At 43.3% G+C, this 15,814-nt stretch overlaps 1 protein-coding gene across 2 annotated transcripts in view; it reads left to right on the top strand.

Annotated features, from left to right (window-relative positions):
• The window catches only part of FSHR (follicle stimulating hormone receptor), a 239,644-nt gene that overhangs the window by 194,689 nt on the left and 29,141 nt on the right, over positions 1–15,814 (top strand). For both annotated transcript variants that reach the window (XM_073628528.1, XM_073628527.1), the window contains exons 5-6: positions 6,009–6,080; positions 10,734–10,811. In XM_073628528.1, coding sequence (XP_073484629.1) covers positions 6,009–6,080; positions 10,734–10,811 — 150 coding nt within the window. The remainder of the gene's footprint in view (positions 1–6,008; positions 6,081–10,733; positions 10,812–15,814) is intronic.

Below are 15,814 nucleotides of genomic sequence, written 5' to 3'. Positions count from 1 at the left end.
CTATACGCTAAACTGGACAAGTGTGAGTTTGAACGTCAGAGTATCCAGTTCTCGGGACTCATTATTTCTGTAGATGGAATTAAGATGGATCCACAAAAAGTGTCGGCCATCCTGGACTGGCCAGCTCCTACAGACAAAAAAGGGGTCCAACGTTTCGTAGGATTCTCTAACTTCTACAGAAAATTCATTAAAGACTTCTCTAAGATCATTTCACCAATTACGGAACTTACTAGACAGGGAACACGGTTCTGTTGGTCGCCCCGAGCACAGGCAGCTTTCGAGAAATTAAAGGGACTGTTTACTTCTGCTTCTATCCTCAAACACCCGGACCCTGCGCTACCGTTTGTGCTGGAAGTGGATGCTTCAGAGATCGCAGTGGGGGCGGTACTTTCTCAACGCCAGGGCCCCAAAGCCCTCCTGTTTCCCGTAGCATTCTTTTCCCGTAAACTCTCATCGTCTGAGAAGAATTATGACGTGGGAGACCGGGAACTGTTGGCCATCAAAGCGGCTCTGGAGGAATGGCGCTATCTGTTGGAGGGTGCTGTACATCCGGTTCTCATCTTTACCGACCATAAGAACTTGGAATACCTAAGGGCAGCCAAGCGACTTAAACCACGACAGGCTAGATGGGCACTTTTTTTTTCCCGCTTCTCCTTTCATATTACGTACAGACCCGGATCCAAGAATGGAAAACCTGATGCCCTATCACGAATGTTTCTCGATTCCAAGGAAAGTGCTCCTCCTGATACTATTTTGCCAGCAGGAAATTTCTTACTCCTCCAGGAAGATTTAATTTCCAGGATTAAACAGGCTTCCTCTGAAATTCCCCTACCTACTGGAACCAGTTTAAATGACGGGTTGCTCTGGCATGAAGGCAAGATTTTTGTACCTGAAAAACTTAGAGTGCTGGTACTGGAACTGTGCCACGACCACAAGCTGGCGGGTCATTTCGGAGCCCGGAAAACCTCGGAATTGGTGTTACGCACCTTTTGGTGGCCTTGTCTCCTGGAAGACTGTAAAAAGTATGTGGGTTCTTGCCACACCTGTGCCCGGAATAAATGCAACCGCTCAAGGGCTTGGGGTTTATTGAGACCCCTACCGATTCCTGACAGACCTTGGAGAATGTTATCAATGGACTTCATTGTGAAGTTACCCCCTTCTGAAGGTTTCTCAACCATCTTTGTGGTGATCGATAGGCTATCCAAGATGGCACACTTCCTCCCTATGAAAGGTACTCCCACAGCCGTAGAAACGGCGAAAATATTCATCAAAGAAATAGTGAGATTACATGGGGTACCTGCGAATATTGTATCCGATCGGGGTGTCCAATTTACCTCCCGGTTTTGGAGAGCACTGTGTGCCGCCCTAGAAATTGAATTAGCATTTTCCTCGGCCTACCACCCTCAGACGAACGGCCAGACTGAAAGAACTAACCAGACGCTGGAGCAATACCTCCGTTGTTTTTCTGTATTTACGCAGGATGACTGGGTGTCCTTGTTACCGGTCGCTGAATTCTCGTATAATAACTCCCTACACTCTGCCATCAACCAGACTCCTTTCTTTGCAAATTACGGATTCAATCCTTCTTTTCTTCCCAGTTCTATCCCGGAATGTACCCTACCCGCAGTAACGGAAACAATGGAGTTCTTCTCTAGTAACTGTAAAATCCTGCAGGAAACCATGGCCCAATCTCAGGCCTCCTTCAAGAGGATGTTCGACAAGAAAAGGCGAGGAGAACTCGTCCTTGAACCTGGCAACCAAGTGTGGCTCTCCACAACTAACCTAAGGTTGGCTTGTCCCTCCAGGAAGTTGGGACCTAAGTTCCTGGGCCCGTTTCGGGTGAAAAGAAAGGTGAATGATGTTGCCTTTGAACTTTGTCTACCAGAGTCCCTTAGAATTCACCCGGTCTTTCACGTGTCATTATTGAAACCAGTTGTCCCCGATCCCTTTCCTGACCGTAAGGCCAAGCCACCGGAGTCTGTTTTGGTCAACAATGAGGAGGAGTTTGAAGTCGAGGCAATCCTGGACTGTAGGAAGAGGCAGAATCAGCTCCAGTACCTCATTAAATGGAAGGGGTATGGACCCGAGGATAACTCTTGGGAACCCGAGAGTAACCTTCATGCCAACGAACTGTTACGAACCTTCAAGAACTCCCATGCACCCAGGTTGGCCCAGCTGGGCATCCGGAGGCTGCCCTTGAGGAGGGGGCACTGTCAGGGGGCTTACCTCGGCAGGCGGGGCGCCCGCGGTGGTGTGCGTCAGCCCGTGCGTGTTCCTCGCGGCGCTGGTGCGTGTGTTCAGGATCGTTCCGTTGTGCACGCCGGTGTGCGGGGGCGTGCACGCGGGCGTTGGCGGGCGCACGTGCCTGTGTGTGTTGGGGCGCGCGCGTGCACTTCGTTTGGCGCCAAGAGCTCCATTTAAGCCGGTGTGCTCTTGTGACCAGTGCTGCCTAATCAACAGCTAGTCGTCCCAGAGCTTGATCTTGTACCTCTTCTGTTCCTGCTATACCTGCTGACCCGGCCTTGTCCCCCGACCTCTCTCTGAACTCTGCCTGCAACGACCTCTGCTTGTTTGACCATCCGATTGCCTGTCCCACTGTACCTTTGCTGACTGTCTGTTACCGAACCCGGCCTGTCTCCTGACCATCCGTCTGCCTGCTCCCTTGGATCCTATCTGCTTGTCTGCAGACTTCCTGCCTGTAGCCCTTGCAAAGCCTGCTTAGCTCAGTGTCTGTGCTCCAGCCTACTCCAGCCTTCCCATCTGTTAACCCTGCAACTTCTGGACTGCAATACCTGGACTACTATACAGGCCCTCATACCACTCCGTACTTTCGTGCCCTCTGTTTACTCTACCAGGGGGCCGATAGTCGGAGGGTAAGGGAGCCTCCCCTCTGCCCGACAGGACTTGCCGGTCTGGTAAGTAGGAGCCTGACAGTTAGAGATGGCTTTCTTTTAGCTTTTCTGTATGTAAATCCCATTTCCTTTAGGCGGTTTCTTACAGTCACAGATGTTGACTCCAGTTTCCTCCCATTTGTTCCTCATTTGTTTTGTTGTACATTTTCTGTTTTCAAGGCATATTGCTTTAAGTTTTCTGTCTTGACGCTTTGATGTCTTCCTTGGTCTACCAGTGTGCTTGCTTTTAACCACCTTCCCATGTTGTTTGTATTTGGTCCATGTTTTAGACACAGCCGACTGTGAACAACCAACATCTTGTGCAACACTGCGTGATGATTTACCCTCTTTACCTACATACTAGACATGTGCATTCGTTTTCGTCCAAATGCATTTTCGTCCGAATTTCAGGTATTTTCGTTATCGTTTTAACAAACGATAACGAAAGTGCAGAGTCCGAAAAACGAAAGTTCCGACATAAACAAATGCTTTATTTTCGTTTTCGTTGCTACAACAGTTCGATATAGATAGGAGATTCGACATGATGATGACAATAACAATCTGTGTCCATCAAACCTGTGGTCGAATGTGCCTAACCTTAACTTTATTAGTCCAAGATTATTCTACATAGAGAGAAAAGATTCGACATAGAGAGAAAAGATTCAACGTAGGGGAGGAAAGATTCGACGTAGGGGAGGAAAGATTCGACGTAGGAGAGAAAAGATTCGACGTAGGGGAGGAAAGATTCGACGTAGGGGAGGAAAGATTCGACGTAGGGGAGGAAAGATTCGACGTAGGGGAGGAAAGATAAATAAAAATAATGATGATGATGAATGTTATTGGCTGATTGTAACCAAAGAGGAGGAGCAGTAAAATAGCTAGAACTAAGTACACACGTACTTTGGCTTATGGTGTCTGTTGAAAGTTCTAAGAAGATTCGACGGAGCAGGTAAACTATACAGCGTCGTACAGTTTAGCTGCTCCTTCGAATCTTCTTTGAACATTCGACAGACACCATAAGCCTTCAATGACAGATTCGACCTTAATTTGGATTTTCGGACGAATGCAATTTTTAACGAAAAATGAAATAAATAAAAACGAATTTCGGGAGTAACTAAATAAATTTATTTTTCAGACGAAAACGAAATTCCGAAACGAAATATTTCAGTGTGCACATGTCTACTACATACTAACAAGCAGATTTAATCTGATGCAGGTGTTAGTGTTTGTAATGAAAATTTACAGGGTGATTCCATAATTTTTTCCTCAGAATTTAGCGATTCCATAATTTATTCCCTGTGCTTGTTCTATAAATCTAACTGTTACTGGCCACCACAATTATTTTTCTTGATTTCTTTTAGTGTTTCTTAAAGCCAGAAAGCTGCCATTTGAAATGCCTTTAGTTTTTGGCCATGTCTGTGATCTGCTTTTTTTCTACAACAATAAACAACTGAAGGAACATCCTCAGGGACTGGTGATTCCATAGTTTTTGGCAGGGGTTGTAATTCTAGCACAAGACCTCCTCTGTAACTCTAAACTGGTAACCTGTAAACAAATTTAAAGAGTAGTCTATGGACTAGTAGTCTATAGGATTGATTTACTAAAGGCAAAAAGACTGTGCACTTTGGAAAGTGCAGTTGCACACGGCAAGAGTAGTTGCTCCAGAGCTTAGTAAATGAGCAGTAGTTCTGCTGACTTTTATCAACCAATCATGTGCAAACAAAAATGCTGTTTTTTTTATTTTCCTTGCATGTGATTGGGTATTCTTTGCAAAGTGAAGCTTTACCTCATTCACTAAGCTCTGGGGCAGCTGCACTTGCAGCATGTACAGTCTATTGGCCTTTAGTAAATCAACCCCTATGTCTATAGTCTATATTTTACTTCAAATGACAGTTTGGGAGTAGGCAGTTACATTTAAAAAATACAATGTAAAATTGACAAGGGACACCAACATAGTTGTATCTTTGATCTTAAAAACTACGGGATAATGGTGTTGTGGTAACTTGCCCAAATTAAAAAAAAAAAAAAAAAAAAAACATAATAATATTATTCTTGATATCACTAGAAAAAAAATCCTTTGAAAATGAGTTTGCATCAACTCCATCAGTATCACCAGCAAAGCAGCTTCATTATTATCCCATTAAAGAAGAAGAGAATTGTGCGCTGCATTTCAAGATTTCATAATTTGCCGCGTCACGAATGTTAATTCTCCATTACGAACACTAGTTTACCAGACCGACCGCTTCCGGCTCGTCCTTGCTTCCAAGCATGCGTGTTTGTACTTTGGACTTTTGTTCGACGGACTTGTGTACACATGATCGGAAAATCCGACAACAGACATTTGTCTGCGGAAAATTTTAAAACCTGCCATCTAACATTTGTCCGCGTAAAATCCGACAACAATTGTCCGATGGAGCGTACACACGGTCGGATTTTCCGCCAACAGCCTGTCATTGAACATTTCCCGTCGGAAAATCTGATTGTGTGTACGAGGCTTAAGAGAAGTTCATTGTTAGGGGGTGAAATACCTTTTAACAGACAACCAGTCTTGTCAGGCTATGCTACAGAAACCAAATGATATATTTTAGGTTTAATCGCTCCCTGGTTAAGGTATTCCAAACACCACGCTGACTAATTGTTTCTTAAGAACCCAAATACACAAGGCACAAGCCGCTTCAGTCTTTTTATTCCTAAATAATTCACACGGAGCCCACAGTGCCCAAATTAATGCGCACATATTACTGCACCGAAAACCGGGAGTATAATGTATATATTCTCATAATGTTGTCTAGAGGGGAATTATTTTGTTGATGGCATTGTGAATTTAACAGCTATCCTATGGATCCTGTAATTATAACACCTGGGGTATTTTCCAAAACGTAAAACTCTTATTATAGGAGGGAGTTCAGGGTATTTTATTATAACCTTCTCTGTGCAGATCTCCTATAATACAGCAAGATCAGCAACCCTCTAATACTTCATCATTAAGCCACCTATCAGGAAAATAGTGCTTGTGTGGTTTAATTGCATTTTAGCCGGGATACGTACTTATTAAGTGATGAGCTACATTTAGGATTCATCGGAAACTTCATTTTCAATTTTATCTTTTCCTTTTAGGTTTATATACAACACCGGAATACATATTATCCCCGCGGTTTCCAGGATACAGTCTCTCGAAATAGTATTTCTGTAAGTTTTTAGCACTTTTGCTAAATATTTAATCATGTCAGAAAATGGGAAAGAATGGCAGAGCATGGAGTTTAGGAAAAAGTAAAAGTTCTACCTCAGCTCTTTAATAATATAATGCCGATGCCATCAAATGAAGGGATAGGTATGTAGAGAGATAGATAGAGAGATAGAAAGATAGATAGATAGATAGATAGATAGATAGATAGATAGATAGATAGATAGATAGATAGATAGATAGATAGATAGATAGATAGATAGATAGATAGATAGATAGATAGATAGATAGATAGATAGATTATATTTGAATGATTAATTATTGTATAACTCTATAACAATGGGACTGTGAACAATTTATTATTAATTATGGAAATGAGGTGGGATTAAATACGTTTGTACTTCTTCCCACTCCTTTTCAGATATATAAACTACATTTGTTTTTATCGTTTTTTTTGTCTACTCTTGTAATTAGGTGTTTTGTGATTGTCTACTAATTAAAAATCACTTCTTTTATGTTTTAGATTTTTTTTAACATGTTTGAAATAAACCAAAACTTACTAACCAAAAAAAAAAAAAAAAATAGACAACTAGAGAGATGCAGATAGAGAAATTAGATATGTAGATGGATACCCTGTTCCCCCCCAAAATCAGCCCTAGTTAACCACTTACAGACCGGAAGATTTTCTCCCTTAATGACCAGGCCATTTTTTGGCCATGCGGCACTGTGTCGCTTTAACTGACAAATGTGCGGTCGTGCGACGTTGTACCCAAACAAAATTGATGTCCTTTTTCTCCCATAAATAGAGCTTTATTTTGGTGGTATTTGATCACTTCTGCATTTTTTATTCTTTGCGCTATAAATAAAAAACAGCGACAAGTTTGAAAAATAAAACCAAAACAATATTTTTTACTTTTGCTATAATAAATATCCCCCAAAAAATAAAAAGTAAATAAAAAATGTCTTCATCAGTTTGGGCCAATATGTATTCTTCTACATATTTTGTTAAAAAAATTGCAAAAAGCGTATATTGATTGGTTTGCGCAAAAGTTATAGCGTCTACAAAATAGGGGATAGATTTATGGCATTTTTTTTTTACTAGTATTGGCGGTGATCTGCGATTTATAGTGGGATTGCGACATTGCGGTGGACAGATCGGACAATTTTGACATTTTTTTGGGACCACTGACATTTATACAGCGATCAGAGCTAAAAAATAGCCACTGATTACTGTATAAATGTCACTGGCAGGGAAGGGGTTAACACAAGGGGGCGATCAAGGGGTGCCCCCTGGGAGTGTTTCTAACTGTATGGGGGGCTGGGCTGGCTGGAGGAGGAGAGAGATCGTTGTTCCTAATCACTAGGATCAGCAGATCTCTCTCTAACTCCCTTGTCAGAATGGGGATCTCTCTGTTTATATTAACAAATCTCCGTTCTGGCTCTCATTCCCATGATTGCGGGTGGCCGGCAGACATCTCGGCCACAGGCCACGTACATCAGGTCCCCCACCCTGCAGCGTGCGCACCTGCTACGGCTCCTTAACTAGTTGCCGCCCGCCCACCGTCAATTAACGGCGGGGCGGTGCGGCTCTCGTTCTGGGACAACGTCATATGGCGACTCTTTAACCATGTGATTGGCTGTGTCCAATCACAGCTGGTCACATGTAAACACGGAGATGTCGGTAATCGGTGCTCCTCGCCTTACACTGACAGAGTCGATCAGCGGCATCTTCTCACAGGAGACATCTACACATGTAATCAAGGCACTGATCATCAGTGCCCTGATTACAATAGCCCTACCAGTGCCACAAATCAGTGCCATCGATGAATGCCCACCAGTGCCAGCAATCAGTGCCCAACACTGCCCACAAGTGCCACCAATCAGTGCCCATTAGTGATGCCAGTCAGTGCTGGCTATCAGTCCCGCCTATCAGTGCTGTCCATCAGTGCCCATCACTGCTGTCCATCAATGCCCATCAGTGTCGCCCATCAGTGCCACCCATCAATGCCCATCAATGCCCATTTGTACCACCTATCTGTGCCACCTATCAGTGCCAATAAGTGGCACCTATTAGTGCCCGTCAGTGCCCCCTAACAGTGCCCATCAGTGCCCTCTATCAGTACTCATCAGTGCCATATATCAGTGCCCATAAGTGCCGCCTTATCAATGCCCACCAGTTTAGCCTATCGGTGCCCATCAGTGCCGCCTCATCAGCACACATCAGTGAAGGAGAAAAATTATTTAAATACAAAATTTACTGACAGAAACTAAGTAAAAAAAAATATTTTTTCAAATATTTGGGTCTGTTTTTTTTTTTTTTAGTAAAAAATAAAAAACCCAGCAGTGATTAAATACCACCAAAAGAAAGCTCTATTTGTGTGAAGAAATTGATAAAAATTTTATTTGGGTACAGTGTAGCACAACCGCGTAATTGTCATTCAAAGTGCAACAGCGCTGAAAGCTGAAAAATGGCCTGGGCAGGAAGGGGGTGTAAGTGCCCTGTAGGCAAGTGGTTAAAGGAGCAGACGTACACCTACAGCGATTTGTGGGAACGTGCCGACCTGCCGCCGTACAACGACAGAGGCTGGTTGGCAAGTGGCTAAAGCCGTTGTAAAAACGTAATCAGTTTTGTAAAAAGAGTATATAATGTGCAGTGTGTCTCCTTGTGTAACTTTATGCTGGAAAATAACTTATTTACAGCTGGGCGCTCACATGACCCACCAGAGATCTTCTCCTCTCCTCTCGGCTGATGGCAGCGGCCCCTCCCTCTGCAGTGCTCGGAGCAGGCTGACGCCAGCTGGGATCTCGGCCCCTCCCTCTGCAGTGCTCGGAGCGAGCTGATGTCAGATGGGATCTCGGCCCCTTCCTCTGCAGCGCTTGGAGCGAGCTGATGTCAGATGGGATCTCAGCCCCTCCCTCTGCAGCGCTCGGAGCGGGCTGACGTCAGATGGGATCTCAGCCCCTCCCTCTGTAGTGCTCGGAGCGGGCTGATGTCAGCTGGGATCTCAGCCCCTCCCTCTGCAGCGCTCGGAGCGGGCTGACGTCAGCTGGGATCTCAGCCACTCCCTCTGCAGCGCTCGGAGCGGGCTGACGTCAGCTGGGATCTCGGCCCCTCCCTCTGCAGTATTCGTAGCGGGGAAGAAGACCTCCGGCAGGTCACATGAATGCCCATCAGCACTGTAAATAAGGTATTTTCCACAATAAAGTTACACAAGGAGATACACTGGACATTAAATATTCTTTTTACAGAACAGATTACATCATTTTACAAGTTCTTTAACAATAGGGATTACAGAATTTCATAATGCTGACTCCTGAGCTGACAGGGGGAGAGGGGGAGAGAAGACGGGACACAGGACATTTTTCAAAAACATTTTATTGTTTTATTCCAGGTTTTTTAGAACATAGAAAGAGGTAAACAACACAGCACAAGCATTGTGCTGTCCATAGGCGTGCGCACAGGGTGTGCCAGGTGTGCCTGGGCACACCCTAATCGCCTTGTGTGGTGCATATCCCCCCCTGTTTAGACCACTGATATTTCATCCCCCAAAAAAATGTTACAAAAGAAAATAATTTTTTGAAAAATAAAATAAACCAAATTACACTGTCCACTACCCTACTGACACCATCAGTACATATACACATGCATATGTATTTGAGCTTTGGGGTGCACACCCTAATGCAAGAGGCTGCACATACCTATGGTGCTGTCTATCATGCTTTAAGGATCAGGATATTTTTTTTTTTCCAGAAGATGATGACATGACTGTATTTGAATACAGGGGTGTACTCTTTTTTTGTTGCCAGCGGTTTAGACATTAATGGCTGTGTGTTGAGTTATTTTGAGGGAACAGCAAATTTACACTGTTATACAAGCTGTACACTCACTACTTTACATTGTAGCAAAGTGTCACATGGAAAGATATAATAAAATATTTACAAAAATGTGAGGGGTGTACTCACTTTTGTGAGATAATATATATATATATATATATATATATATATATATATATATACATATTTACATATACACACATTGGTATAAGACTCCATTGTTTTATTAAAGTTCTTTATCTGTTATTCTGAATCATATCACGCTGTTTACAAAAAGGTTCAAGTGAACACATTGAATGATTTAACATAAATAGATTTTTCGGCCCGTGAATATTTGTAAAATATATGATGTGGCCCAAATACTGAAAAGTGTGAAGACCCTTCAATTAAAGTATAATTAAAAACAACATTTATTTTTTTTAGTTTTGGATAGAGTGGAGATAGATTAGAACCCCTGTCATGTTTTTATTTATTTCTGTGCCCTCAGAAGGTTCATCCTCTCTTTTTGTCTAGTTTGCCTTAATCACGAAAAGTGAAAGTAAAGAAGAATTCTGGTGACAATCCAGGCATTTATTCACTTCAGCCAGGGATTTCACTTCCATTCTGTTTTAGCTGTGGGGCAGGAACTGAAGGTAAATCTCCCCAGATGGCAAACAAATAAAAATAAACTGAGAGGAGTTATAACACTCTCTCACTGTATCTAAAATTAAGAAAAAAAAAAAAAAGAGACTGACAGAGGGAAAAACATATACTATATTTCTGTAACTGCACTAGAAATAGCCACTGATTTTTTTTCTATAGTAACACTTACAATATGTTTCCAGGGATATTCAAGACAATATCAATATAAAGAAGATTAAAAGAAATGCATTTTCTGGGCTGAGTAATGAAAGTGTCCGATTGTAAGTATAATTCAAGGGTAACGTCAGGGTGCGGGTGTGGGTCCCCAAACACATACAGGGTTCACCTGCACTCACCTGTATGTTATATTAGGACACAGCAACTGTGCCCATGCATCAACATGTCCCAATAGAAATGAATAGGACGCTGGTACGGAGATGCTCGCAACAGTGCATGCCCATGCCAGTAAAAGACGGCCCTGCATGGGAGATGCATGCAGGGCCAGGCTGGGAATAAAAACCAGCCCTGGAAATAATTTCATACCAGCCCCATAGCATTATTATACCAGCCCAACAGCATAGCATCATTATTTTCTTGTTGATAATATGGAAAACCATGCATTTTAAAGCACATTTGAGAGTATTTTACTCACCAGTGCCCATCAGCACAGCCTCATTGGTGCCCATCAAGCAGCCTCACCAGTGCCCATCAATGCAGCCTGATCAGTGCCCAGCAATGCAGCCTCACCAGTGCCCATCAGCTCAGCCTCATCAGTGCCCATCAATGCAGCCTGATCAATACCCATTAATGCAGCCTCACCAGTGTCCATCAATGCAGCTTTACCAGTGCCCATCAATGCAGCCTGATCAGTGCCCATCAATGCAGACTCTCCAGTGCCCATCAATGCAGCCTGATCAGTGCCCATCAATGCAGACTCTCCAGTGCCCATCAATGCAGCCTCATCAGTGCCCATCAGCTCAGCCTCGTCAGTGCCCATCAGCTCAGCCTCACCAGTGTCCATCAATGCAGCCTGATCAGTGCCCATCAATGCAGCCTCGCCAGTGCCCATCAATGCAGCTTCACCGGTGCCCATCAATTCAGCCTCATAAGTGCCCATCAATGCAGCCTGATCAGTGCCCAATAATGCAGCCTCACCAGTGCCCATCAATTCAGCCTCACCAGTGCCCATCAATGCAGCCTCTCCAATGCCCATCAATGCAGCCTCACCAGTGTCCATCAGTTCAGCCTCATTAGTACCCATCAATGCAGCGTCATCAGTGCCCCTTAGTGCAGCCTGATCAGTGCCCCTCAATGCAGTCTCACCAGTGCCCATCAATGAAGCCTCACCAGTGCCCATCAATGCAGCATCACCAGTGCCCACCAATGCAGCCTGATCAGTGCCCATCAATGTAGCCTCACCAGTGCCCATCAATGCAGCCTGATCGGTGCCCATTAGCTAAGCCTCATAAGTAGGGATGGGCGAACGGTTCGGCCCGAGCACAAGTTCGGGCCAAACTTTCGTTGTTCGGGCGTTCGGCGAATAGCCGAACAAATGGGTCATTTGACTGTTTGTTCGCCCCCCCGAACCGACCACAATGCATTGTGGTGCTGAGCAGTGCATTGCAAGCCCTGATTGGTTGAAGAAGTGAAAGCTTCAGCCAATTAGGACACAGAGCACTGTCAGAGTTATGATTGGACACTGTCATCATGACTTTATCCAATCATGGCTCATTCCCACCCCACAGTATAAAAGTATTCTTTCAATGGCAGCCATTTTCAGTGTCATTTCGGCCTGGAGAGAGATAGAACAGGGCTCAGTTTGGTGCTATTAGTTAGTTAGTGTGCTATACTGTGCTATTTTGCTTCAATTGTCAGTGTAGAATATTAGTATAGTTTCAGTCTAGGAATAGTGTGAGTGTAGTGAGGAGGACCATCATTCAGCTTTGCATAGTGTGTAGCTAGAGTGGGGACAGCTCAGATAGTTTCACTGTAGTGTAGTGAGACCATGTCATTCATACATACATTAGTGTAGAGTAGGGACAGCTCAGATAGTTTCAGTGTAGTGTAGTGAGACCGTGTCAGTAATCTTGACATTAGTGTATAGCTAGAGTAGGGACAGTTCAGATAGTGTCAGTGTAGTAACGGTTGAACACTAAAAGGTGATAAATATAAGTGAAACCGATTCAATATATGTTGAAATTATTCAATCCAATAATAAAATAAATGAAAAGTGCTCGTGCTCTTGTGCCATGTAGAAATCGTAAAATAATCCAAACTCATACATATGCTAAAGTGCAGAAATGTAACAATTATCACACAAACTCAATGTATCAAGTCACGTGGTCCCCTGAAGAAGTCACGTGGTCGTGACGTCACGCGTAGGGACGGAATAGGCTTGCTTTCTACCTTCCCTTTCTCTGCTGAATGTCTTTGCGAGTTCGTGACTCGTAGGATACAATGCTGTAGAAAAAACTGCTTAATGTGAGTAATGTGAGTACCTTTGTGCATTTTATATGTGAATAAAGTGACCCTAAGAAAAACCTACTTCACTATTTGGGTACTCTGTCCTATATTTTACATACACTGGAGATGTGATATGGAGGAGGAGCTAGGAGTCGCAGTGCCCCAGGACCTCAATTAGGACCACAACCAGATATACCCAGCCCCCAATAGGACCCTGCAGAGCCAGCCAACTTGGATACAGAGACGTAGGAGAGACCCTGGACCCCGAGATCTTACATCTTATATGCGGTTGACCTAGCACCGCTAGGTAAGAGGCTATTACCCACACCAGTGCATGCTGCATGAAGAGGACACAGAGTGGTTCATTTGCATATCACCACCTCACTGTCATTTATCCTGCTGTGTTTGAGCACTGTTCCTCTGTGCACCATTGAGTAATTTTGTTTTAGACTGCACGGACTTTTTTAGATATTGGATTACTTATCAATTGATTTTGTAGGACACCAGCAATCTTTGGATTAATTATCTATTTATTTATTCACGTGATCACTTTAACTGCGTTTTGCACTGTTGCACTGGTCGCAACACCAGGATTAGGCAACCATGCGTTTTTTTGTTGAATATATTTGATACATTGAACTTATGTGATAATATTGTTACATTTCTGCACTTTAGCATATGTATGAGTTTGGATTATTTTACGATTTCTACATGGCACAAGAGCACGAGCACTTTTCATTTATTTTATTATTGGATTGAATAATTTCAACATATATTGAATCGGTTTCACTTATATTTATCACCTTTTAATTTATTTACATGGATTGTGTATAATCATTTATATTGACATCAATCATATTGACCAGTAGGGATCATATACATACAAATAAACAGAGACCTTTCGGATAGCGCAGCACCACCCCCCCCCCCACTTCTCTTTTTATATTTATTTTGGGCTTATGTCTGAGCCCTGTGTTCGGTGCATGCAGCTGCCCGGCGATATACGTCTTATACAGTTCTAAAAACCAGTTCTACATTTCGCACGATTGCTGTATCTTTTTTCCTTATCTGGTAGCGCAGGAATAGCCCCCGTTTTTATCTAACGGTTGAACACTGCCATTTGATTGTGTTACTGCCAGTTTAATGCCATTTACTTCAGTGTGTGTTACTGCCAGTTTAACGCCATAAAGTTTTGCATGTGTTACTGCCAGTTTAACGCCATATAGTTCTGTGTGTGTTAGTGCCAGTTTAATGCCATATAGTTCTGTGTGCGTTACTGCCAGTTTAACACCATATAGTTCTGTGTGCGTTACTGCCAGTTTAACGCCATATAGTTTTGCATGCGTTACTGCCAGTTTAACGCCATATAATTTTGCATGCATTACTGCCAGTTTAACGCCATATAGTTCTGTGTGCATTACTGCCAGTTTAACGCCATATCCTTTTGTGTGCATTACTGCCAGTTTAAAGCCATATAGTTTTGCGTGTGTTACTGCCAGTTTAAGGCCATATAGTTCTGTGAGTGTTACTGCCAGTTTAACGCCATATAGTTTTGTGCATTACTGTCAGTTTAACGCCATTTACTTCTGTATGCGTTACTGCCAGTTTAAAGCCATATAGTTTTGCGTGCATTACTGTCAGTTTAACACCATATAGTGCTGTGTTTGTTACTATCAGTTTAACGCCATATCATTTTGTATGCGTTACTGCCAGTTTAACGCTATATCATTCTGTGTGCGTTACTGCCAGTTTAACGCCATATAGTTTTGTGTGCATCACTGCCAGTGTAACGCCATATAGGTCTGTACGTCACTGTACGTTTTTTGCGTGCGTTACTGCCAGTTTAACGCCATATCATTTTGTGTGCATTACTGTCAGTTTAACGCCATATCATTCTGTGTGTTACTGCCAGTTTAACGCCATATAGTTTTGTGTGCATTACTGCCAGTGTAACGCCATATAGTTCTGTACGTCACTGTACGTTTGGCGCATTATATTGCAGTATATTATAGTGTATCCGCAGAGTGTGTCTGTGTAGTGTGAGTACTCAAATTAAAGTGCACCAAACACCTCTTTACATTGATTAAAGTGCATCTACGTACAGATTTCAACTTCTTCTTTACATTTACTTATAAGCACCGCCCCCTCCATCCCAATAATGTCCGGTGGGACAACAAGGAGAGGCAGACGTTCCCTTGGCACTGTAAGGGGGCCAGCAACAAATGTGTCCACCGGCAAAGGTGGACATGGTGGTCACTCCTCAGGCAGGGCATCATTTTCTCTTTTTAGTTAGTTTGCCCGTGTTCTCCAGCCACAGCATGCAGAGGAAGTGGTGGACTGGCTTACTAAACCTTCCTCATCCTCCTCATCCTCTGTCACACAAGCAGAGACAAGTGGGCAGTCCCCTGCAGTTGCCAGATTGGATAAACCTGCCTCCTTGTCCACATCTATTCCAGCCATAGCCCCAACATCAGCCATTGACGAGTTATTTGGTGGGAAGGCACCACAGACACCCAAAGACCAATTTTTCTGCACCTGTTTGACAGGTGGATATCATTGCAATTTTTTACAGCAAGGCCAATTCTTGCTTTCATCAAGATTACCTCTATAGGGTTACGGTGGGAAGGCGCCACCGACACCCAAAGACCAATTTTTACGCACCTCTTACTTCTATCCAAAGTCAAAGTGACACCAGAATGTATCCAAAAAATCTATAATCTTGTTCCCAGTGTATTACATTGTGGCCTCATCATACACACACTGGCTCCTCAGATGTTGCTGAGCAAAATAAAGGCAGCAGGGAAAATTTCATTTTTTTGGC

Source organism: Aquarana catesbeiana, linkage group LG04 (genome assembly GCF_042186555.1).
Source record: "Aquarana catesbeiana isolate 2022-GZ linkage group LG04, ASM4218655v1, whole genome shotgun sequence".
Lineage (NCBI taxonomy): Eukaryota > Metazoa > Chordata > Amphibia > Anura > Ranidae > Aquarana > Aquarana catesbeiana.
Note: the sequence above shows the minus strand (reverse complement) of the source record. Positions and strands in the feature narration are given on the sequence as shown.